The 23657-nt window shown below is 41.2% G+C and overlaps 1 protein-coding gene and 1 non-coding gene across 2 annotated transcripts; both read left to right on the top strand.

The window, feature by feature from the left end:
* Positions 1 to 13: 13 nt before the first annotated feature.
* RPL37 (ribosomal protein L37) lies at positions 14 to 2427 on the top strand. Its single transcript, XM_032337516.1, has 4 exons — positions 14 to 122; positions 789 to 924; positions 1169 to 1253; positions 2350 to 2427. Exons 1-4 carry the CDS (start codon positions 120 to 122, stop codon positions 2417 to 2419), a joined length of 294 nt encoding a protein of 97 aa, XP_032193407.1. The 5' UTR covers positions 14 to 119; the 3' UTR covers positions 2420 to 2427.
* Positions 2190 to 2269, top strand: LOC116587443. Its single transcript, XR_004284452.1, has one exon. It is a non-coding gene; the product is annotated as a small nucleolar RNA SNORD72 (small nucleolar RNA).
* Positions 2428 to 23657: the final 21230 nt, after the last annotated feature.

Raw genomic sequence — 23657 nt, forward strand, 5'->3', positions numbered from 1 at the left:
ACGTTTGAGAACAGTGCCCCGCGCTCGCCGGAAGTACTTCCCTGGGCGGAAGCTCCTTAGCACGATATAGCGGAAGTGCCTCCTCTTCCGGCCTCTTTGGGGCCTGCCGCGGAAACAAGATGGTGAGTTGTTTCCAGTGGTTCTTCGTATCGCCTTCCATCCTCGTCTTCTGCGTCGCGCTCCCTGCCATCCTGAGGGGGCCGGCGAGGTTCCTAATAGAGGGAGCGGGTGGGTAGGAAAGGGACATGCTGTGGCACTCAAGAGCCAGAAGAATGGCTCCTAAGTGTACCTGGGGATGCTGAGTCTACAGCCGTGGAGCAGGAGCCACTCTAGGTCCCTTGGTTTTTTTTTAATTTTTGGAGAAGCCTTGCCCTCGGATGTGAACTGAAGGAAGAAGCGTGGTCTGGGAGCGTTTGGCTCTGTAAGCAAAAAAAACTGTTGATGAGGTCTTGCAGGAGCTCTTAAGTTTGGGGGTCGGGGTAGGGAGGAAAACCCCACGTTATTTCGTCTTGCGGCTTGTCTTTTTTCTGTCTCTGTCCTCTAAAGAATGTAGCCGATTTCGAAATAGAGTAGTCCCTGCGGAAGGCTTTGGGTAACGTGAAATGCTGGTAGTGGTCTCTGATCTAGCGTTTAAGAAGCTGGGAGCGTCCGCCGCGGTTTCAGCCCTAGACTGTCTTCAGACCTTTGTAATTGCTTTTAAACCTTAATCAGTAACTTCTTTTTACTGAAAACGCCGGGTTACGTGTAGAAGTCACTAGATGTCAAAATCGTTTTTCTCCCCTTTGCAGACGAAGGGGACGTCATCGTTTGGAAAGCGTCGCAATAAGACGCACACGTTGTGCCGCCGCTGTGGCTCGAAGGCCTACCACCTTCAGAAGTCCACGTGTGGCAAGTGCGGCTACCCTGCCAAGCGCAAGAGAAAGTGTAAGTGGATCGGTTTCAGGCCGACTGCGTGTCCGGCGTTGGGAGGGACGCGGTGGTCTTGGGCGCGCCGTAGGAAAGTGGGCGTGGCTTGCGGCGTTAGTTGGTCCTTAAAGGAAAAGTGCGTCTGTGTGAGGATGAAGTGGACTTCAAAAACGAGGGAGGTAGTCTTTACTATATTGACCAGCGGTGCCTGTAACCTAGGTGGGGAAGAGCCGGTAGAACCTTACCTGCACTTGTGTTCTAGATAACTGGAGTGCCAAGGCTAAAAGACGGAACACCACTGGGACCGGTCGCATGAGGCACCTAAAAATTGTATACCGCAGATTCAGGTACAGTTTTTTTGTGTTTCCATTGTAGTTGGTTCTTTGAGCTTGGAGAAGAACCTCCTCTGTGTGCTGTGAAATGACGGTACTGCCCCGGTTAGTGGGGTTGCACGTGTTGGAAGGTATTCTTTCTGCTGCCCCTGTAACCTTCAGACCAGCCAGTCTGGATTTTGTTACTCTCTCAATGAGCAACCGTATAAGCTATAAACTTTTAGACTGCGGTTTGAGCGGGACACCCCAAAATGTAATAATATTTCTTGGGGATAGGCCACACCTCACTTTTCCCCCCAAATTTGTCAGGACAGTGGTGAATGAGGTCTGGGGTTGGGCCTTTACTTCTGTGGTTTTGAGCAAATCTGCAGTAGAAAACGGTTGTAGTTACTGCATTTGTATAGAAAGATCTACTCTCGTAGAAGTCAGGCTCTAGAGTTGTTAGAAATGCAGAATTTCGGCCCCCGCTTACAAAGAAACTGCATTTTAACATGCCTCTTAAGGTGTCAGTCATTTAGGTCTCAACCAAGATAATTTGTTGGGGAGACTGTCTTGTGCTGTGTAAAGTAGGAGCTGGAGAGCATCAACTAAAACCAGGCTAACCTTTTGGTGCTTCAATTCATAAAGTTTTAAAAGGGGATAACAGTACAATTTCTCTTTGGGGTGTGTATGTATAATAAATGAGTTAAAATGTAAAGCGCAGTTAAGCAGTTTAGAAAATGTCAGCAATTAAACATGCTCCTTGTTTTCCTTGGCTAAAGGAGAGTGCTTCGGATCTCTGCCTGATAGCCTAGGGACTTACTTTCACAAATGGATCTCTTAACAAGCAGGAGAGACGCACTGGCCTGGTGATGGGGACAAGAAAATAAATTGTTGACCTTTTTCCAATTGCACCTCAGTGTATGTTTGAAATGGGTATCTTGAAGCGAAAGGAAGTAAATAAAACAGTGCAGCTTATCGATGATGCCGTAAAAATAAATGTCTGAACATATGAATTTGATACTGATTTCAGCATTTAACTGAGATAAGCTCATTTAAATCTGTATTAATAAAAACTGAAATGTATAAATTGTTGCTGAAGTAACTGGTTTTCATTTTTAATACCATGCAGGCATGGATTCCGTGAAGGAACAACACCTAAGCCCAAGAGGGCAGCTGTTGCGGCATCCAGTTCATCTTAAGGATTTCAGCAATTAGTCAGAATAAACATCATGGTTTTAAAAAAAAGTTTGGTTTGCTGAGGTATTTTTAATAGGCCCATAGTATCAGTGAGTTGTCATAGTATTGGGGATGGGACAACTTACTAGATTTACTTGTTAAGTGACTGTTCTGGAGCATTAGCTTTTGAGCTGGGTTGTGATACTGCTTAAGAGGATAAGAAACAAGCAGAATTCCAGGATTCCTTCAAGTATTAACACTGAACAATAGAAGAAATGCAGTATGAGCACAGTAGGACTCACGGTACATACGGGTATTTAAGATTTATTTAAGAGTTGGGGCACCTGGCTGGCTCAGTTGCAGGAACATGCATCTCTTAATTTCAGGGTCATGAGTTTGAGCCCCACATGGGGTATAGAGACTTAAGTAAAACTTTAATAAAAAAAAAATGTTAGGGTAAATGAAAAAGCTTTTAGTAACATTCATCTGCTATAGTCTATTGACTTTGGGGAGTAGTCCTCAATCCTGTGTGATAGGGTTTGGAGTACCAGTGAGAACATGAAGGATAGTGATGGAATAAGTTGTTTTGGAAAGGTGATTTTAACTCATTCTAGTCTCCAAAATGCTTGCTTGGTATCTAGCATATAGGTTTGTGTGTGATTAAAGGTAGCCAGCTGAATATCGGAAGCTCCTTGCTAGGTGTGAATCAAAACACTGGAGTGGGATGGGTGAAGAGAAAGTTGGGCCACGTGCAAAATGCAATCCGTACAAAGTAAAGGAAAGCCAAATACATAAACTTAACATTTGTAGATGAAAGGCAGTGGTAAGTAAGTCCCCAGTGGTGTTTCTTTAACCCTCAACTGAGTGATCATTGGTTTTTCTGTTATAGGGCTCTGAAATTTTTGCCATGCTTTCCCAGTTCTGGTGGTTTGTTGCTAGTATTTTGTAATGAGACAAGGCCAACACAGTGGACTGCTGAGTGAGAGAACAGATTAAGTGGAGCATGAGTGTTTGAACAGTCACTGTTAAAGTGGACAACTGCAGTCTTAATTTGCAGCTTCCCATTGATCACAACCTGACCTGTAAAGGATTTTCATGATCTTCAATGCCTTGCCAACCTTTACTGCACCCTACAGTACTTTCTAGGATATTAGCTAAGGGCTGCCTCCCTACTTCTTTTTTAAGATTTATTTGAGAGAGCAAGCACAGGTGTGCGGGAGCTGGGGGAGGAGCAGAGGAAAAGAATCTCAAGCAGATGCCCTACTGAGTGATCCCAGGACCCTGAGATAATGACCTGAGCCAAGATGGGTGGAATGTTCAACCGATCGAGCCGCCCAGGCACCACCCTGCTTTTTATCTTGAGCTTCTAACTCATCCTTAAGATCTCGGCTTACATTCAGTTGAGGGATCCCCAGCTCATCTAAACACATTGGGCTTCCCTGTGTGAGACTAGAGTGACCCCTCTATACTCTAGGCATGTATTGTTAGAGCAGGCTTCCTGGAGTCTTGGTCTTTCAATAAATGCAGTACAATCCTATAAACTTTACTCATTTAAACACTTTTATCTAGCTTATTATAAGAACACAGTGTATAATATATATACACAATGTATTGACTGTTAACCAGTAAAGCTTATAAACAGTAGACTAAGGTTTTGGAGAGGTGAAACTTAAACATGCATTTTTTACTGCCTGGGGTATTGATGCTCCAAAACCTGCTTTGTTACAAGGCTCAGCTATACTGGAGAGAATTGAAATAATCTGATTTGCTCTCAACGTCTTCCTGAAATTTCCAGTGTCACTAATGCTTCCTAAGTAATGGAGGGACCCACTAAGATAGGTATTGGCCAGTACGAAATAAAGAGTCTGTGGGGCAAATGTGCACTGACCTGAATACCTGTGAAATTACGGAATTCTGGGTCAGGAAAAGCATTGGGCAAAGGGTAAGGGGGCGAGTGGGCAGTGATGCATTAGCCAAGGCCTGTGTTTATTGAGTATAAGTGAGCTGACTTTATTTGCCAGTGCCTGTGACCCTTAACACAGTGAATTTGGAAAATTACTCTGGTGCTATTGTAATTATCCCCCCAGATCATAGAAGGCTCATGGACCAAATGAAACCACTCCAATAAGTTAAATTTGATTTTAAGGCCCAAGGAGAAGCAATTGCAAAGAGATGGAGCTGGGTTAGCACATTTAGAGAGCAAACAGTTTCAGACAAGTCATGATTTGCAGAAAGTTTATGTCTGATTTATGTGATGACGTCCCGAGTGTTGGTTGAGGTTTGGGCAGTGGATCCCTATCTGACAAAACATGTCTCAATTATATGTAAGACAGTAGAAAGTACACCTGACCCACTCAGGCAGCTTAGTTACCCTACTGAACTGGGGAGAAAATTGCGTTTCTCGGGCAGAGGGTATTCAGGACCAGGTTAGTCACCAACATGTTGTTGAAATGAAATCCAGAAATAATTTATGAGTGCTTCATGTCTCATGTATTGTTCACCCAACCCTTTAATCAGATACTGTGGTTTTATCAGGTCAGGAGAAAGAGGGTTGGCAAGAGCAGAATCTGGAGGGGTAAGCTGAACAAATCATGAAAGGTTTCAAGTACCACAGCGAAGGAGTTTGGACATTGGCGTGAAAGTAATGATAAATCATTGAAGGTTTCAACCCTGCAGTGGCACAGTTAGTTTTCACTAGCGAGGTAATTATAGAAGGTGGTGATGTGGATGTCATGAGTCTTGAAGCTAGAAGATCAGGCTGCAGGTTCTAAAGTTAATGTGAAAATCATGAGGACTTGGACTGAGGTAGTGGTAGTGGGGCTGGCTGTATTAGGAAAGTCTCTAATGAGAATATCTGAAATTTGAATCAAAGGGAACTTCTAAGCCCCTATTTCCTTCTGTAACATAGCCTGTGTGAGGATTCCAGGAGGTCATATGTGCAAAAAATATCAGGAAGGGGTGCCTGGGTAGCTCAGTCGTTAAGCGTCTGCCTTCCACTTAGGTCATGTTCACAGGGTCCCGGGATTGAGCCCTACGTTGGGATCCTCGCTCAGCAGAGCCTGCTTCTCCTCCCACTCCCCCTGCTTGTGTTCACTTTCTCTCTCAAGTAAATAAGTAAAAGCTTGACAAAAAATAATTCTTTAAAAAAAATTAACAGGAAGATAGGAGTCTTGGATGATAGGTTTCTGACCAGGGCAAAGTGGTGGTTTGAGCATTTCACAGAGATGGAACAGAATGGAGGCAAGAGGGGAAATGCTAAAGTTGGTTTTGTTGCAATCCCCATGGGACATGAGGAGGAGGTGTTCAGGAAGAATTGAGTAAAGCTGGTGGCAGTTGGACCTGAAGTCTGGGCTTCAGCTCTACACTGAAGTAGTGAAGTTGGGAAAGGGACTTTAAGGGTTAGAATGGTGAAAATAATTTACACAGAGATAAGAGATGATGGGGAGAGAAAAGGATGCAATTACTTGACTGAGGCACTTAAGCAGCCATCCTTGACAGTTGAAACTGTTTGAAAATACACAAATTCAAGAAAAAAGATGATGTAGAGCGGCTCAAAGAAGGATTTGGGGAGAAGTCCATAGATTAGAGAGAGCGGTTCATTCATTTGTTCAACATATAATGTGCATAGTGATATACCTACTATGTGGCAGGCCATGTTAGAGGTGCAGTGGGAACAAAAACACGCGGTTGAAGTTGACAGTTGACACCAAGCGTTGCAGAATTAATTAGCCCATGAACTAGGACAGGGTTGAGTCATACAAACAAACAAAGGGGATTATTTGAGGGGGTACTCAATCATCAGCAAAAAAATAAATAAATAAATAAATAAAATAAATGAAGGGTTTGACTGTTTTTGTTTTTTGAGAATGAAGATTTTAAAAATAAAGACTTCCAGGGGTTCCTGGGTGGCTCCATTGGTTGAGTGTCTGCCTTTGGCTCATGATCCCAGGGTCCTAGGATCAAGTCCTGAGTGCAGCCCTGAATCAGGATCCCTGCACAGCAGGGAGTCTACTTCTGCCCCTCCCCCTGCCTCATGTGTGTTCATGTGTATGCACACATACACACTCTACTCTCAAAGAAACAAAATCTTTAAAAATAGGGACTTCCAGATTTGGCAAAATTTGGGATAATGTTTACTTGCCATAAACTTGATTTCAATAGAGTGTTGAAAATAAAGCCAGTTTTCTAGGCATTCAGCAAAGATCAGGCAATGAGGAATGACAAGTTTAAAAAAGGTGCTTTGGGAAGGTTACCTGGAAATTCTATGGTTTCCTTTCACTTCTCTTGATGATATGGTGTCCTTTCCTGAACCAAATACCTGTTCAGTGACCTCTGTGTGCCAGAAGCACGCCCAGGTCCAGGAGGTAGGTGGAAAACAACAAAGGACCCTGCTCCGACAGATTTCAATTGTGCGTACATAAGCTTGTGAGTGAGTGTGTGTGTGTGTGTGTGTGTGTGTGTTGGAGGGTGACCGGGAACAAGTTAGCAGTAAGTGCTGTAAAAACAAAGAAACGATAGAGAATGTGGAGACAGAGGACCCTTCGTTAGAAAGGTGGTTAAGAAAGCTAAATGATAAGGAGCCGCCCCTGCAAAGACAACAGTCATTCAGGCAGATATTCAGTCTTTTTTGAGTTCTGGGTTGGTTGCAAAATTTAGCTTAGGCTATAATTAGCTGTAATTGTGTAATATTGTATATTCACATAAGAAAAGCAAAGTAACAGGGTGCCTGGCTGATTCAGTTGGTAGAGCATGTGACTTGATCTTTGGGTTTTAAGTTGAAGCCCCATGTTGGATATAAAGATTACTTAATAAATAAATAAAAATTCTTTTTTAAAAGTGTTAGAAGGGGCGCCTGGGTGGCTCAGTGGGTTAAGCCTCTGCCTTCGGCTCAGGTCATGATCTCAGGGTCCTGGGATCGAGCCCCGCATCAGGCTCTCTGCTCAGCAGGGAGCCTGCTTCCTCCTCTCTCTCTGCCTGCCTCTCTGCCTGCTTGTGATCTCTCTCTGTCAAATAAATAAATAAAATCTTAAAAAAAAAAAAAAAAGTGTTAGAAAAGGGGCGCCTGGGTGGCTTAGTCAGTAGAAATCTGCCTTCGGCTCGGGTCATGATTTCAGGGTCCTAGGATAAAGCCCTGCATAGGGCTCCCTGCTGGGTGGAGAGCCTGCTTCTCCATCTCCTGCTATCCCTCCTTATGCTCTCTCTAAAAAAACAAACAAACAAACAAAAAGGTGTTAAAAAAAAAAATGTGGGACACCTAGGTGACTCAGTCGGTTAAGTGTACAACTCTTGATTTCAGCCCCGCCTGGGGCTCTGCACCAGGCATGGAGCCTGCTTAAGATTCCTTCCCTCCCTTTGCCTTCTACCTTCCCCAAAATGGAATCTGAAATAAAAATGTTCCTGCACAGTAAGAAAGAGGGATGTTTTGTCAAGGAAAATTCCAATGAAAAAATGGTTCCTGTGTGTGCAAGTAGTTTGTAGAATAGGCATGATATGTGGATTGAGATAAAAACACAACTTTATTTTTGTGTGCTTTCTTTATTCAGTGGGAATATGCTCCAGTGCCCCGGGATAAAGACTTGATCTGACCCATGTATTTTTAGAGCACTCACAGATTCAAACAAAACAAAACAAAAAAACCCTTCCAGTCATGGTTAGTTACAAAACAGTTTTATTTCACTAAGTAAAATGTCCAGTCCTATGTAATAAGTCAAAATTCAAAGATGACTTCACCTTACCTCACTTCCAGCCTGGGCTTCCTTTGGGCTGGATGCGAGCAGTGGAGGAGAAGGTTTGGTCCCTCTGGTTTCACCTTTCTCTCCTGTACATCTCTGTCAGCTGCAACTTTACTCCTCCCCTATACCGAGCAGAAGATTAAGCCGATTTTTACTCTTGGGCTCTTGTATTAGCTCTTTGGAGATTTCCTACTGAGACCCCTCTCCTATAGCTCCCATCTCAGTTCAAAACTGTCTTTTGTGATTTCTTCCTAGACCCTAGTGTTCAGCCTCTTTCTCCCAGGGTTTTCTGTACCTCTAAGGCCCTACTGGCAGGATCCAGAACTATCCCACGCTCTCTCTTGCCTTGAGTGGCCCACATTTGGGCCACGGGAAATATTGCCACATTCCTGACCTGACCAAATTCTGAAGTGCAGCGGGCCTTTCCTGGCACACCGCCAAAACCGTGGCAGGAACATATTTCAAAGTTCCCTCAGTGGTTCCTTTGAAGTTTCCTTCACCAGAAGGTAGCAACCCTCTCTTCCAAAAGGTTGGATTAAATACTTAAAACTCTCTTCAAGGGAATTTCTTTGCTAATCTCTTCCTTGTACCCCTCTTATGTCATTGATCTGAGGATTCTAAGAGCTATGACAGGTTTTTGGATATATTCTCTTTCATGTCTCATTTTGGTAGTTCCTTGAGGCAGGAAAAGTCCTATTCTGATAGAATTCTATATTTATATAGCTCTGAAAATAAACATCTAGCAAATCTAAAAGTACTTGGTTTGCCCTGAAAAATGCTTAAAGTGATCTGAACTCCTGACTGTTATATAGAGAAAACAAGTCCTTTAGAGGAAAGATCTTTTAAAAAAGACAACTGGTAAAATGGTATCAGAGCAAGGTCCAGCTTCCCCAAGTTAGAGTAGAGAGAGTTGAGGTGGCTGACGAGGAAGCAAAGGCTATTATGCCAGGTGGCAGATGGTATTATTTCAGGAGCATAACTATCTCGGCAAATAGGAGGAAGGGAGGGGTGGCATATGATTCAGCAACCTCAGAATGCAGAAGGCATAGTCAGGGCAGAAGCTGTTTACAGTCCCTGTGGCACAGAGGAGCAGCCCTCAGAGAAGCAGCAGCCCCCCAGGAGAGGAGACAGGAAGCAGGAAGCCTCTGAGAGAAGTACTGTCCAATTAGGGATGGCTCTGGGGAGAGAAACCTCCGGGAACTTAGTCCTGTGAGGTAACACACATGGCACCGTGCCTTCACAGTTGCAGGAGACTGGAGGTGGCATAAGGTCACTTCTTTATTTGGGAGAAAAACTAAGGCACAGAGATTATTTATTAAAAGTATGTATTTTCTTTGGTAACAAAAATTGCAACAACCTTGAGTGTTGGAACGCATTCCTTTAAAAAGACATTGCACAGGGGTGCCTGGTGGCTCAGTCTTTAAGCATCTGCCTTCACCTCAGATCATGATCCTGGGGTCTTAGGATCAAGTCCCGTGTCGGGCTCCCTGATCAGCAGGAAGCTTGCTTCCCCCTCTTCCACTCCCCCTGCTTATGTTCCCTCTCTCTGTGTGTGTCTCTCTCTGTGTTAAATAAAAATAATAAAAATACTAAAAAGACGTTGCATAATGTAAGGTTACTTTGTAGAAAATTTATCTTCATTAAATGGAATCTTTACTCATCTGTAGCCTGGATGTGGAGCCACGGGGCCAATCATATGTCATAAAGTACAGAGACCTGAGACACTAATTACATATATAATTTTAGCATTAGGTTAGCTTGTTTAAAAGGTAATAGCAAGCCATTTTCCAACAGTCTCAATCAGAGCAAATCTGCTCTTTCCTGATCCACTCCCTCTCAGAAAAGTCCTGTGAGAGAATATATTACAGAGTAAAATCCTCAATAGTTCATTTTTGAACAGTTTAAAATTTTTGAATAAATTTCGTATGCATTAAGGAGATAACGTTTAAAGTTTGAATAGATTAACTATAGGTAGATTTAAAAGCAGTATCACACACATTCTCCCTTCTGGATTTTTTTCCCATGTCCTAAGTTTAGAGTATATGAAAATCTGTGTAAATGCAAGAACAGACAGGCCTTTAGTATTGGCAAAATAAGAAAACTTCACTTACTGTACTAAATAAAACGTGGTAGTGTAGTACATAAATAATAGAAATAACATGCAGAGTATAAAATATAAACATCCAATAAAAATTGTTGATATATCAGACTTTAGTGAGACAGAAACCACACAGTAATTTGAATGGGAATCATATATGTAAGGGGTTGGGGTAATGAGGGATTGAATAGTAAAAATGAAAGAGAACTCTCTAGGAAGAGTGAAATAAAGAGCAGCCACCACCCCTAGTACCTGAGATAGAGCACCAAACGTAAAGGCCCTACCCCTGGAGTTGAGATCCAGATGTCTGAGAAGGTCGAGCATAGCTCACTGGATATTGAAGCATCTTGCTGTCCGGACTTAGCTGGAAAGCCCAGGGGAATGCTGATGGGAAAGCCATTCACAGGGAGGTGTAATGCCCAACAGCCTTCTGCTGTGAAATTGCCTGGAGGGCCTCTGAGGGAAGCTTCTGGTCACTCACCACCCATGGCCAGGGCAGGAGCCTGACTGCAGAAATCCTAGGCCTTTCTCTGAAGTTTACCAAGAATCATTTTATGTCTAAGTAATCTCTACAGCCGACATGGGGCTCGAACTCACAATCCCAAAATCAAGGGTCACACGCTCTACCAACTGAGCCAGCCAGGTGCCCCAGCTTAGAGCTCTTTGTCAGATTCAACCTGAGCAAAATTTGTACTGAGTTAGCCAATACAGCATCTGTAAAATATGTTAGACAATCAGTGTCTAATAGGAATTTAATGTGAGCCATAAATGCAAACCACGCATGGAGTTTTAAATTTTCTAGCTGCCACATTGAAAAATCTATATAAAAAAAGGGGGGGGGGGCTGGCTGGCTCAGTCAGTAGATAATGTGACTAGTTCTCAAGGTCACGAATTCAAGCCTCCTGCAAACTGATTAACCCACTCCCAGGTAATTAGAAATTGTTTGAAAATTAGCTTGCCAACTAATCGGAAGTGTACCTGTCAAATAGGCAGAATGCTCTGGAAGGCTTGACAAACACTTTAACTCTGAAAGAGCATTTTTTAAAAAGATTTTATTTATTTATTTGAGAGAGAGAGAGCGAGCACAGAGGGAGAGGGAGAATCAGACTTGCTGCTGAGCAGAAAGCCTGATGTGAGGCTCAATCCTAGGACCCTGGGATCATGACCTGGACCGAAGGCAGACGCTTAACCAACTGAGCCACCTAGGCACCCTAAAAGAGCATTCTTATCTTTGTGTTCTTGAGAGAACACCTTGCCATTGCTCATGAACTAACCAAAGAAGAAAGCAGGAAATCCTTGCTTTAATACAGAGCGAGTAGAAACTAAGATCAGATGCAGTGCCTTGGAACACAGTCAAGACAGTCTAGTTAATTACTGTCTAACGCTACCCAAGTGGGTCTGGACCTTAAAGTACACACAATTACGAGGAATAAGTGTGGGGAAACACTGATCTAACATTCCCAACTGGAAGCATGTATACTATCTAAGCACCATCACAAGGACACAAAATTCTATGCCTGTGGGCATTTGTTGTCGCGTTATTTCTAATATATATATATTATTAAAAACTCTAAATTGCCTAAGTAGAAGTTGAGTTAAATAAATTATAGTACATTCTTGCAATGGAATAATAATGCAATTGTTTAAAAAAACCACAAAAGGCCTTACTATAAAGCTATGGTAGTCAAAGATAGTGTAGTATTGATGTGAGAATGGACATAAGAGGAACATAACAGAGTCCACAAATAGGCCCACAAATAATATGGTAAATTGATTTTTAACAGAGGTGCCACAGTAATTCAACAGAGAAGGAATAGTCTCCAGCAAGTGGTCCTGGAAAAACCAGACATGTAAAAAACCAGATATGTAAAAATTTTTTTAAAATAAAAAGAATCTCAAAATTTACCCTGTATTACAAAATCAAGATGCATCAAAGGTCTAAATGTAAAACCTGAAACTATATGAAAAAAAAAAAAAAAAACCAGGAAAGTTCTATGAAAAAGACAGGAAAAAAAATCTTTGTGAACTTGGGTTTGGGGAAGTTTCCTTATATATAATATAAAAAGCACAACCTATAAAAGAAAAAAATTACTAAACTGGACTCCACCAAGACTAAGGATTTCTGTTCTCCAAAAGGAATAATTAAAAATACATAAATAAAAAGACAAGACACAACTTGAAAATACATGCAAAACATATATAAAAATGACTTGTATTTAGAAGTTAACAATTATGTTTCTCGTATTTTAAATGTGCAAAAGATTCGAACAGATAGTTCACCAGAGAATAAGTGTGCATGACAAATAAACACATGAAAAGACTCTCCACATCATTAGTCATCAGGGAAGTGCACATTAAAACCACAAGGACATAGCACTGCATATCTAATAGAGTGGCTAAAATAGAAAGCAAATGAAAATTAGGAGAAAGGTCTAGGAGAGTTCTATGCAAGAATATAAACTGATAATCCATATCACATTTTAATGTCTTAAGATATTTTAGAAAATTGGTGGAATTGCGTTGAATCAATGAAAAGCACATAGAAAACTAAGCAAGTAAAAAATATGACAAAGTATGAATACCTCCCCCATATCATATACCTCATGCATTTTAATATCGAGAAAAGATTTTAGACAATTGTTAGAAAGTTTGGGTTGAATTTATGGTAAGTACGTAGAAATCTAAACAGGCAAATGTTAATGAGGAACCACTGGATTGCTTGCTCATTGCTGGTGAAAATGCAAAATGGTATAGCCACGTTGGAAAACAAGTTTGCTGTTTCTTATAAAGGCAAACATACACTTTACACCCCAGCAGTCTCTAGTATTTATTCAACAGAAATGGGAAGGCAAAGACTAGTATGTGAATGTGTATAGCAGGCTGTTCCTGCTGTAGGAATTGAGATAACCCAAACACCATGACTGGAGGATAGATAAGTACATTTTGGTATATCCACATAATGGGATACTGCTAAGGGATAAAAAAGCAATCAGCTATTGACACATGCCACAAAATGGATAAATCTCCAAAGGGCTGGGCTAAGTGGAAAAAGCTGGTTGCAAAAGTCAAAATGTTGTATGAGTTTGTGTACTACTCTGGAAAGGTAAAATTATGTGGACGTAAAAGGGCATGAGGGAATTTTATAGGACGGTAGAGGTATTCTATATTTTAAGAGTGGTGGTGGTTACACAACATTATGTAGTTGTTGTTTTTTTTAATTAACTGGATTCTATACCTAAAAAAAGGGTGACATTTAGGGGGCCTGGATGGCTCAGTAAGTAAGGTAAGTGTCTGCCTTCAGCTCAAGTCATGATCCCAGGGTCCTGAGATCGAGCCCTGCGTCAGGCTCCCTGCTCATCGGGCAGTCTGCTTCTCCCTCTGCCTCTCTCCATCCCTCAACCCCTTGCTCGTGCTCATTTTTTCTCTCTCTCAAATAAATAAAGAAAATCTTTTTATTTTTTATTATTTTTTTTTTAAAGATTTTATTTATTTATTTGAGAGAGAGACAGTGAGAGAGAGCATGAGCGAGGAGAAGGTCAGAGAGAGAAGCAGACTCCCCATGGAGCTGGGAGCGCAATGTGGGACTCGATCCCGGGACTCCAGGATCATGACCTGAGCCGAAGGCAGTCGTCCAACCAACTGAGCCACCCAGGCGTCCCAAGAAAATCTTTTTAAAAAGTGACTTTTATTAAATGTAAATCACATTTCAGCATATTGTTTAAAAATAAAGGAAATTAGAAGACAATGGAGTAATGCCTTCAAAATTCTCAAGGAAATTTTTAACAACTTAAAACCCTATATCCAACCAAACTACAAAGTGTAGGGTGGAATAAAGACATTTTCAAATGCATAAGCTCCCAGAAAAATTAACTTCCCTGAACCTTTCTCATGAAGCTACTGGTGGGATAGGTTTCACCAAAACCAGGGAAAACAAAAGCAAAAATGGACAAAAAAGGAAAAAACATGGTATATTGAAAATAATAAATCCAACACAGGAGAAAGGTAAAGGAACTCTTGATGAAGAAGGCAAAAGGGGATTCTCCGGTGGAAACTCTGACACAGGGATAGAAGGCAAATTAGGAGAAAGGTCTAGGAGAGTTCTATGCAAGAATATAAACTGATAATCCATATCACATTTTAATGTCTTAAGATATTTTAGAAAATTGGTGGAATTGCGTTGAATCAATGAAAAGCACATAGAAAACTAAGCAAGTAAAAAATATGACAAAGTATGAATACCTCCCCCATATCATATACCTCATGCATTTTAATATCGAGAAAAGATTTTAGACAATTGTTAGAAAGTTTGGGTTGAATTTATGGTAAGTACGTAGAAATCTAAACAGGCAAAAAACATGACAAAGTATTAGTTCCAGACAAAACAAAGTCTACTAAACATCAATTATAATATATGTCATTGAATAAGACACCTAGGGGATGCTCCAAGTCAGAATTTCATAGAGTCAATCTATGAAATCTAGAGCCATTTCAGTAAAGGTAAAATATACTAGACTTAGAACAAATTCCCAACACAAAGAAAATAAAATTCCCACATAAAACCAAAACCATCTTAATTTCTGAAATTAAAAGTTCTACACATTTGACAATGTACATGAATTTGTGTTTTACTTTATGTAAGAGAATATATATAAAGGATGGGAGAATTAAATTAATAATTTCATGTACTGATTATATATGTAAGGAATAATATTCTTTACTGAAGCAGAAAACAAAATCAGGTTTTTCTTCTTTTTTTTTAAAGATTTTATTTATTTGTTTGACAGGGGGTGGGGAACAGTAGGCAGAGGGAGAGGGAGAGGGAGAAGCAGGCTCCATTCCAGTACTCTGGGATCATGACCAGAGCCAAAGGCAGATACTTAATGCTTAAATGACTCAGTCACCCAGGCACCCCCAAAATCAGGTCTTTAACTCTTTTCTTGCCTACACAATTCATTAGTTATTAAGGAAATCACCAGAGCTAAATAACAGAGTGTCTGTCTGTCTGTCTGTCTAACCAATCTCCTCTTGGTACATTTAACACACCTTTTAGCAAAGCTGCACCATTGTCAGATTCTTTTAAAAAGTATAGAATATTTTTAAGTATCTGAAGACAATATTTTAGAATGGAGACCAATCTTAAGCTTTTAAATATTGCAAATTTTCCTTATTTCAAAAGCATTTAAGGGTGACAGAAAAGACAGAAATGAACTTTAAATGTTTATTGCTAAGGGAAATAAGCCAGTCTGAAAAGACTCCACGCTGTATGATTCCAATTAGGTGACATCCTGAAAAGAGCAAAATGATAGAGACAGGAAAAATAGGGCAGAGTTGATTATGGTGGAGCAGAGGGGATTTTTAGGGTGAAAATATTCTGATACTGTAATAGCAAATACATGGCACTGAACAGTTGTCAAACCCACAGGACTTTCCAGCAGGAAGTGAACCTCAATAATGCAAATTTTAAAAAGTCATTTGCAAAGTTGTGGGCATAAGGCCTAATATTAAGGCTCAATATTACATGTTGCCTTGGCATCTGGAACTATTGAGGGCCTCAAATGGCCCAGCTATAAGTTCTCCTCCCCATTCTGCTCCCATAGAGAAGTAGCCAAACAACCCTACTTACCAAAGGCCGGGCATAGTTAGTGCTAATCCCGGAGTAGTAGGTTCAGTTCCCTGTGAGCTTATAGAATCATTCAAATAACTAGTCCCATTTTTTACAAGAACTAGGAGGCAGCCCTCCCTACTGATACTACAAAGTCTGCCTTCTGAAGCCACTGGTTGTTCATTCTGTTTTTAAGTGCAGCTCTGAGTTTTTAAGTGCACCTACATGGTACCCCCCACCTCCCCCAGGCTGTGAGTATATGTGACCAGTAGACCGCTCTTGATACATCTGCCCTGTGTTGGGTATTGTGCATTTGGCCATCTGCAAAACCATAGAGAGGGAATTCCTCTCTCACCAACATGGTGCATAGGAGATTAAAACCAAGGTAGGGTATCCCGGGATGGAAAACAGATAGTGATAACAAAATCTATTGGTATTATTCTTGTATATAACAGCCTCACTGAAGAGAGTGGAAGGCAAAGGTGCTCACTGAAGAGAGTGGAAGGCAAAGGTGCTTACCTAAAGAAATGGTGGAGTCCAGATTAGCACTTGGAAATGAGGGGAAATCTATAAGACTAAAGACAAAAGGAACTGCACACAAGCAGGGGACTCAAGTTGATACAGTTGTTGTCCAGAGCACTGGGGTTAACAATTCTGATACCTCCACAAATACATATGCTACTCGGATTGAGCAATTCAGTAAATGATTGTTAGATAATGGAAGCTAGGTTTCTCACTGTTGGAGTGGGAGTTTACAGGTAAGCAAAGGGAAGAGACTAGGCTAACCTATGCAGGAACGGATTAGAGTTGGTTGCATGAAATCATGTTAAGCTTATTACAGACAGGGACAGTTCTAGAAATATTCAGAGATACAGGTATATTTAGTGGTTAGTATATACATATATATTTCCTTGCTCTGTCAGCTGAGGGTGTCTAGGAGCAATGACACTCCAAACACCAAATCCTGGGTTCTAATACCACTCTCTGATAAAAGTAACCAGGACACCTTGGAGAAATGGCTGATCCTAGCCCTGGGCAGCAAATACACAAGATTTCCTTGTAGCGCTAGAAAGTAAGAAAGCGTAAAACAGAAAAGCAGTAAAAACGACATTGATGGAGGTATGTCAAAAGGATATAGGAACTAACTGAAAAAGCACCCACTGATTAAAGCTGGGACAATCCGGGCAATAAATGAAGGGAGTAGGGGATTATAACCCAGTTATAAAATAAATATCCGTGAGTCCACACTGCTATAAATAAAGATGGAATAAATGAATAAATGGAAGGAAAGAGGCAAATCTCCTGTGAAGAATGACAAATTATTTATGTGGATAGCACACCTTACAGAAGGGGAGCACAACTTTGCAATCCTTAAGTGTGGGTTCTGGGTAGTGATTCCGTTTCAAAGAATACAGAAAGGAGTGCAGTATGGAAAGAAGGAAAAAGAGAGTAACTCCACAGTAGAGAAACCTGACAAACACAACCTCTGGCAGGTAAGTAAGGTCAACATCAACAGTGATAAACCATATGGACAGTATGAGCCCTTGATATGATGTGATTAAAATGGACCACTGTCTGTGTTCTTCCTCCCAAACCTGTAACATCAGTCTAGCCATGAGAAAAACCAAATTCTGAAAGAGAGGCATTCTACGAAATATCTGACCGATACACCTCAATGCTGTCAAGGTCATCAAAACCAGGAATACCTGAGAAATTGTCACAGCCAAGAAGATCCTACAGGGACAAGATAACTAAATGTAATATGGTCCTGGAACAGTAAAAGGAAATCAGGTAAAAATTAAAGACGTTGGAATGAAGTGTGGAGTCTAGTTAATGATAATATATCAATATTGGCTCATTGATTGTTATAAATGTACCACAGAATATAAGGTGTTGGGGTGCCTGGGTGGCTTTAAGCATCTGCTTTTGGCTTGGGTCATGATCTCAGGGTCCTGGATCAAGCCCTAAATCTGGCTCTCTGTTCAGCAGGGAGTCTGCTTCTCCCTCTCCCTCTGTGATCTTTCTCACTCTTACTCTCTTTCACATAAATAAATGAATATAATCTTAAAAAAAAAAAGAGTGTGAGGTGTTGACAATAGTAGAAACTGGCTGTGTCGTGTATGAGAACTCTGCAGTCTTCTCGCATTTTTTTCTGTAACGCTAAAGCTATTCTAAAAAATAAAGCCTACTAAAAAAGCATCTTGGGAGCACCTGGGTGGCTCAGTTGGTTAAGCATCTAACTCCTCATTTTGGCTCACATCACGATTTCAGGATCCTGAGATCAAGCCCAGTATCAGGCTCTGCACTGAGCACGGAACTTGCCAGAGATTCTCTCTCCCCCAACTTGTGCTCTCTCTCTCTCAAAATCAGTCAGTCAATCAATCAATCAATCAATCTGGGAACCTTAAAGAGTAATATTTCCCTTAAATAATAAATAGCTGAGGAATAAGGAATTTAGGGGAAGGAAAATACAATAAACCCAGGGATGAGGTTAGAACACTCTAGAACATGTTGTTAGTAACTACGTCTTTGTTAGAAGTGGGCTGTAAATTTGGGCGGGCTGAAGAGACTTTGTGCGTCTATATCTTATAGCATTCCTTCCATTCCTACAATACACCCCTGCCCTAGGGACAGCAGCTCATGCCCAGAGGGAGCCAAGCCAGCAGCTGCATGGGAGTCAGTCCCCAAGGGATACTACACATCTCTGGGGCACCAAAATAACACTCAAACTTTTATTTACCTGAACTCTTCCTGGAAAGGGGTGGTGAAAAAGGACCACTTTGCTAAATCACTTGGGGTGGGAGAGGAGCTCCCCCGCTACGGAATGCCCGATTCAATGGAATGTGTGCTTGGGGGGCCTGCTAACTGTGTCTAAGAAATGAGGGTCTGGTAATAGCAGGGTCTTCACTCCCCGGGACACTACTTAGCAATCCTCTATTCCATGCCTTTCCACTTAGATAAATGTCAAACAGAAAAAAATTTTTTAGTATTTTTTTAAAGTAATCTCTATACTCAACATGGGGCTCAAACTCATGAGATCAAGAGTTGTATACTCAAACTCAAGAGATCAAGAGTTGTATACTCTTCTGACTGAGCAGCCAGGCACCCCAATGTTGAATGAATTTTTAAAGAATATTGTTTTGAAGGGAACCAAACCAGTAGTCTGAACGGAGAGACAAATTATTAACCCATTCAAGATATTCAAGTGTTTATCTGCTCCTTGTATTACCAAATCGAGCAAAATCAAGCAAAGAGCAACCAGAAACAGGACAGTCCAATAACTTTTGTCTCCCTAAGAGTCTCAAGGATATTATTCCCATTAGCAGATAAAAACAGCAAAGTTTAGAGTCACATTTTTTTGTTGAATACATTTTTTGCTGCTGATCATGGATAGACCCACATGCCTGATCCTCAGAGAATCAGCTGGGAGGTGAGCAGGGTTGACGTTTTCTCACTAACAGTAATTAAGCCAACCAGGATCAAACAACTGTCTGTACAGAGAGATAGGCCAAGGGAGTTCTCATAAACTTCAGTGCTAAGATTTTCCCAAGGAAACAGTTCTGGACCTATCTCTACAAGGGCAATTGAAGCTTAATATTTGTCATCATAAGAAGGTTCTAAACATTTTTGCCTAAAAAGTTTCTAATTAGAGGAGTTAGGAATCATCTACTCTAGGTGACACTCATCCACCAACTAATTTTAATCACTGTAACTCCCTGAGAGTTAATATAAATTGCTCTTTTTTCTTTCCTTCCATAGGCTTATATTGCTTCCGGACCCTTCTAAATATCCACATTCTCTAAGTAAGTCTTATGTCCTTGGATCCCTTAATTCTATGAACCGGGGAGATCTCATTCATACTCGTTGCTCTAATTCATCTGCCTTTTGTAGTGATGACACTCAATCTGTCTCTAGGTTGAACTTCCCTTGGAGTAATAGACCTGTATTACCAGTATCATCCTGGATATCTTTACCTGAATGTCTCTTAGATGTCCCAATGTTACAAATAGAATTCTCTCTACAGAACCTCTATTCCCCATTCCCCCATCATCCCTCCAGATGTAAAGAGGTAGCCAAGACTTCTTCCTCACCCTCTCTGTCCACTGCTAATTCCATGTCTATGGCTTATGCTTTTCCTCTGCATACGTAAGGCCTGTTTCATCATTTCTCCACTAGATAATCACCAATTCTCTTGTTTTATCACCACTTTGGTCTTGTTCTTCTCCAATCCAGTTCAGAGTTTAAGACTTTTTTTTTCCTAATCATTAAATAGTTTTCAACTCTATAATATATGCATAAGGTACAAAACCAAAAAGTTAAGAAGGTTCACAGGGAAAAGTCTGCCCCTTGCACCTGACTTCTTGATCACCCTTTTCACTTACCAAAGGCACCCATAGACATCAATTTCTTTGGCAAAGAAAGTAATTCTAAAATGCATCTACTTTATATCTTCATGTCTTCAGGTCTTCCGTGGTTCATCATCTATAATGTCCAAGTTGAGAAGTACATATGAGGCTTTTCAGGATTTACTCCTGTTTCTCTTTCGTTTCTTCTAATAAATTCCCCTGTGCTTCCAGATTTCACCCCCTGTAACTACTTTGCTCTCTCTTGAAAAGCCATAGGCTTCTTTCCCTCGTGATTTTGCATATGCTCTTCCTTCTACCTGGGATGCCTTGTTCCCTGTGTCTCCCTGTGTTCCCTGTGTCTCCCTGTGTCACCCTTCTTTGAGTACAGTGCAATATCCCCTTCTATTCTCCTAAATATATTCAAGTTGAAGACTTTATGGACCTCCACAGATAAAGGTTATGCCTTTCCTTCATGAAACCCTTTCCAAAGACCATAAATAAGGGGGTCTTGGCTAGCTCAGTTGGTGGATCATATGACTTTTGATATTGGGGTTGTGAATTTGAGCCCCATGTTGGGTGTAGAGAGTATTCAAAAAGAATCTTTTTAAAAAAGGACCATATACATGTTCTTATTATAGCACCTATCACATTGCTTTGTCACGTTGAAGGCAGTACTGTGTTCCTTTGCTTTTTGAGTACTCAAGTTCTAGCAAACTAATCCCGACTTGTTTAATTAACACTGAATATTAGTTACAATGTAATTAACCTAAGGACATGTTAGGCTCTATTAATAGAAGTGTAGTACTTAGAAGTTTTAGTTCTGGCCACCATATTTAGAGAAAGAGATTGAAGAAGTGTAATATCCACCTGACAATGTACAGTGTACTAACACTGTGATGGCCTTAGCAAGAAAAGCCCAAGAGAATGCATAGCTCCCACAGACTCTCTGAAGGGCTAGAGAGGAAACAGCTGACAATTACTTAGCTTCTTCTGAGACCAGAAGTTCCCTATCAGGTTGTTGGGTCATTATGGTATGTCTTCATCCGTGCTGAGATATACTGTGACTTAGTCGTACTAGTAAAAGTTGAAGTACTGAAATCTGAAAACAATTTACCTTTCCCTCCCTCCTAAACTAGTATGCAATCAAGGTTGCTTCTGTATAGTCACTCCTGCCCACTTACATTCCAATATACTTGGCTTGAGATAGGGGGTAGGGTTACAACTGATGGGTCTGGAAACTGGGTGTAAACCAGTTTTGCCTTATTTTCACTTCTACCCTAGGAGAATGTTGAGCGTGCAAATACTCTCTGTCCTGGGTGGGAGAAATATAGAGAACTCTCACCTTAGACTATGAGCTCCTCAAAGGAGGGATCATGAATCTTCATTTTGTATTTATCCACAGTATCTGACAGTGCTTCAAGAAAGAAAGGAAGGTTTGGGGATGGATCAGTGGGATAATGAAAGGAAGAGAAGTGGAAGCAAATGGGGCAGAAATTTTTTAAAAGGAATGAAGGAAAGAGAAAAAGCAAAAGATTAAAGGAGGATTATCATTTACCTTCTTAGGAACTCTTAATTGAATTCAGTTTTTAACTCATAAGAAAAAAAAAAAAAAAACAAAACCCAGCAATAAAAGCTGCTTAAACAGAGACTATGAAAGACCCAGTTAAGGTGAGCTCTAAGTTCCTACTCAATCCTTTTATCTAAGATTCTAGGTTTTCTTTTCCCAACAAGGCTTTTGAGTAAATAGTGGCATTTAATGAATATGTATTGAAACTATAATCTAAAATATTAGAACAGAAACAAACTGATGTTTCTGTTAAAAAAAAAAACAACTTTATATTATTTTCTTAATTGGGTCTTCATAGTTTCACTAAGAGATTGGCAATTGGTTTGCAAAATTCATCTTCACTTTGCTTCTTTGTAAGATGCTCCCCAGCTTAACCATACAAGGTTGAGGTAGCTTGTGACTTTTTTCTTTTAGAAGAAATAATTTTGCTATGTTAAACTCTAGACATGATGCAAATGTAGAGTCATTTTAAGATGATACTTCGCTGGTTAGGGATGAAAGGTCCTCCTCCTTCCCCCAAGATAATCCAGTAAATTATTTCTGCTTTGTAGAGATCCAAAATGTCTGGGCTGCAGAAACTCACAAGGCAAACAAGAAAAGGTGAAGAAACCAGAGAGCAAAAATTGCAACAGTAACCACTGCCCAACCCCCCAAATGTGTCAGTAATCAGACTTCTTAACTTCATGGTCCTTCAGACTATGTGCGGTCCCTAATACATAAAAACTGATCATCCAAGCCTAGTTGTAACTGTTGTAATTCTAAGCGCCAGTTTTTGCTTCCCTTGCAATGCTGTGCTTGGAACAAAGCAGTACTTAATTCATGTTACTTTGATTTCATAAAAAGAAAGTATATAAACATCAGAGGAGCTGGGTTACTTTGATTAGGAACAAAAAGGACAACATTTTTAGTCTTACTTTTTTTATATTACTGTCTTGAAGAGTTCAACTCTTTGCCCATTGACACTGGCCCAAATGCTATGACACTGCAAAGTAGAGATCATATCTTGTTTGTTTGGACACTTCATTTTACCCATGTCAGGGGAATACAACTGAGCAGTGAACTCGCTTAAAAATTTAATAGAAGTAAGCATGCTTTCCCTACTTCCCCTGTAACATGGGACATCCCATTTGTAAAGATAATAGACTAAATCTTACTCATTGCAAGTACAATAAATACTTGTCGATTGACTTGTAAATATAAGCCTTGTTTTCAGTTCAAAGTCTACATTTTATCGGTAATCAAAAAATATTAATTCCTATGTCTGTAACATCCCATTCCCGAGCACACGCACGTTCACAGTATTTCCAACCTGCTCCTTCCAAGCTTGCTTGGGAAGGAAATTTCAGAAAAGCATCCAGAAGGAGGAAAGCTGTCGAGGTGCCCAGTAGCAACTTACTGGTTCAGAGTAACAACAACAAAGAACCAGGGCGGTGGGTAGAAAAAGGGGAAACTCCATCGAAGATGCAAGTGACAACTCTCCGTGGCTTTTAGATTCCATCCGCACAGGAAAAATGAAGAGGTTAGAACATTGTGGCAGGGCGGTGTCCCCTGCCATGTTTCAATTCACGCCGCACTAGTAACCAGCCACACAGCTGCCTCGCCCGCGTGGGCTTCCCCAGTGCCCGTCTATCCCCTCGGAATCGCAAGGAGAGCGGTACCCCTCCCCACGAAGAACGATTCGGGGAGATCGCCGCGGGCAGAAACTCCGCCACAGAGGACAGCGGCCGAAGGGCTGCCGCCCTCCTCTGCAGTTCGGGAAGCCCCCTCCGGCGCGCAGGTGGGCGGGCGCCCCAGGCCGAAGCGGAGCCGCGCGAGAAGGGGGGAGTACCGGTGGCCCTCCCAGCGACCCCTGCCCGCCCCGCCAGGGGGAGCGTCTGCGCCGGACAGCCCGCGGCAGGGACCCGGCGGGCGGCGCT

Source organism: Mustela erminea, chromosome 3 (assembly GCF_009829155.1).
Source record: "Mustela erminea isolate mMusErm1 chromosome 3, mMusErm1.Pri, whole genome shotgun sequence".
NCBI lineage: Eukaryota > Metazoa > Chordata > Mammalia > Carnivora > Mustelidae > Mustela > Mustela erminea.

What these genes read in the sequence shown, in the direction of transcription:
- RPL37 (XM_032337516.1), top strand. An exon ending in TGCCAAGCGCAAGAGAAAGT is followed by an intron (nt 925 to 1,168) that starts GTAAGTGGATCG and finishes CTTGTGTTCTAG; the next exon opens with ATAACTGGAGTGCCAAGGCT. An exon ending in ATTGTATACCGCAGATTCAG is followed by an intron (nt 1,254 to 2,349) that starts GTACAGTTTTTT and finishes AATACCATGCAG; the next exon opens with GCATGGATTCCGTGAAGGAA.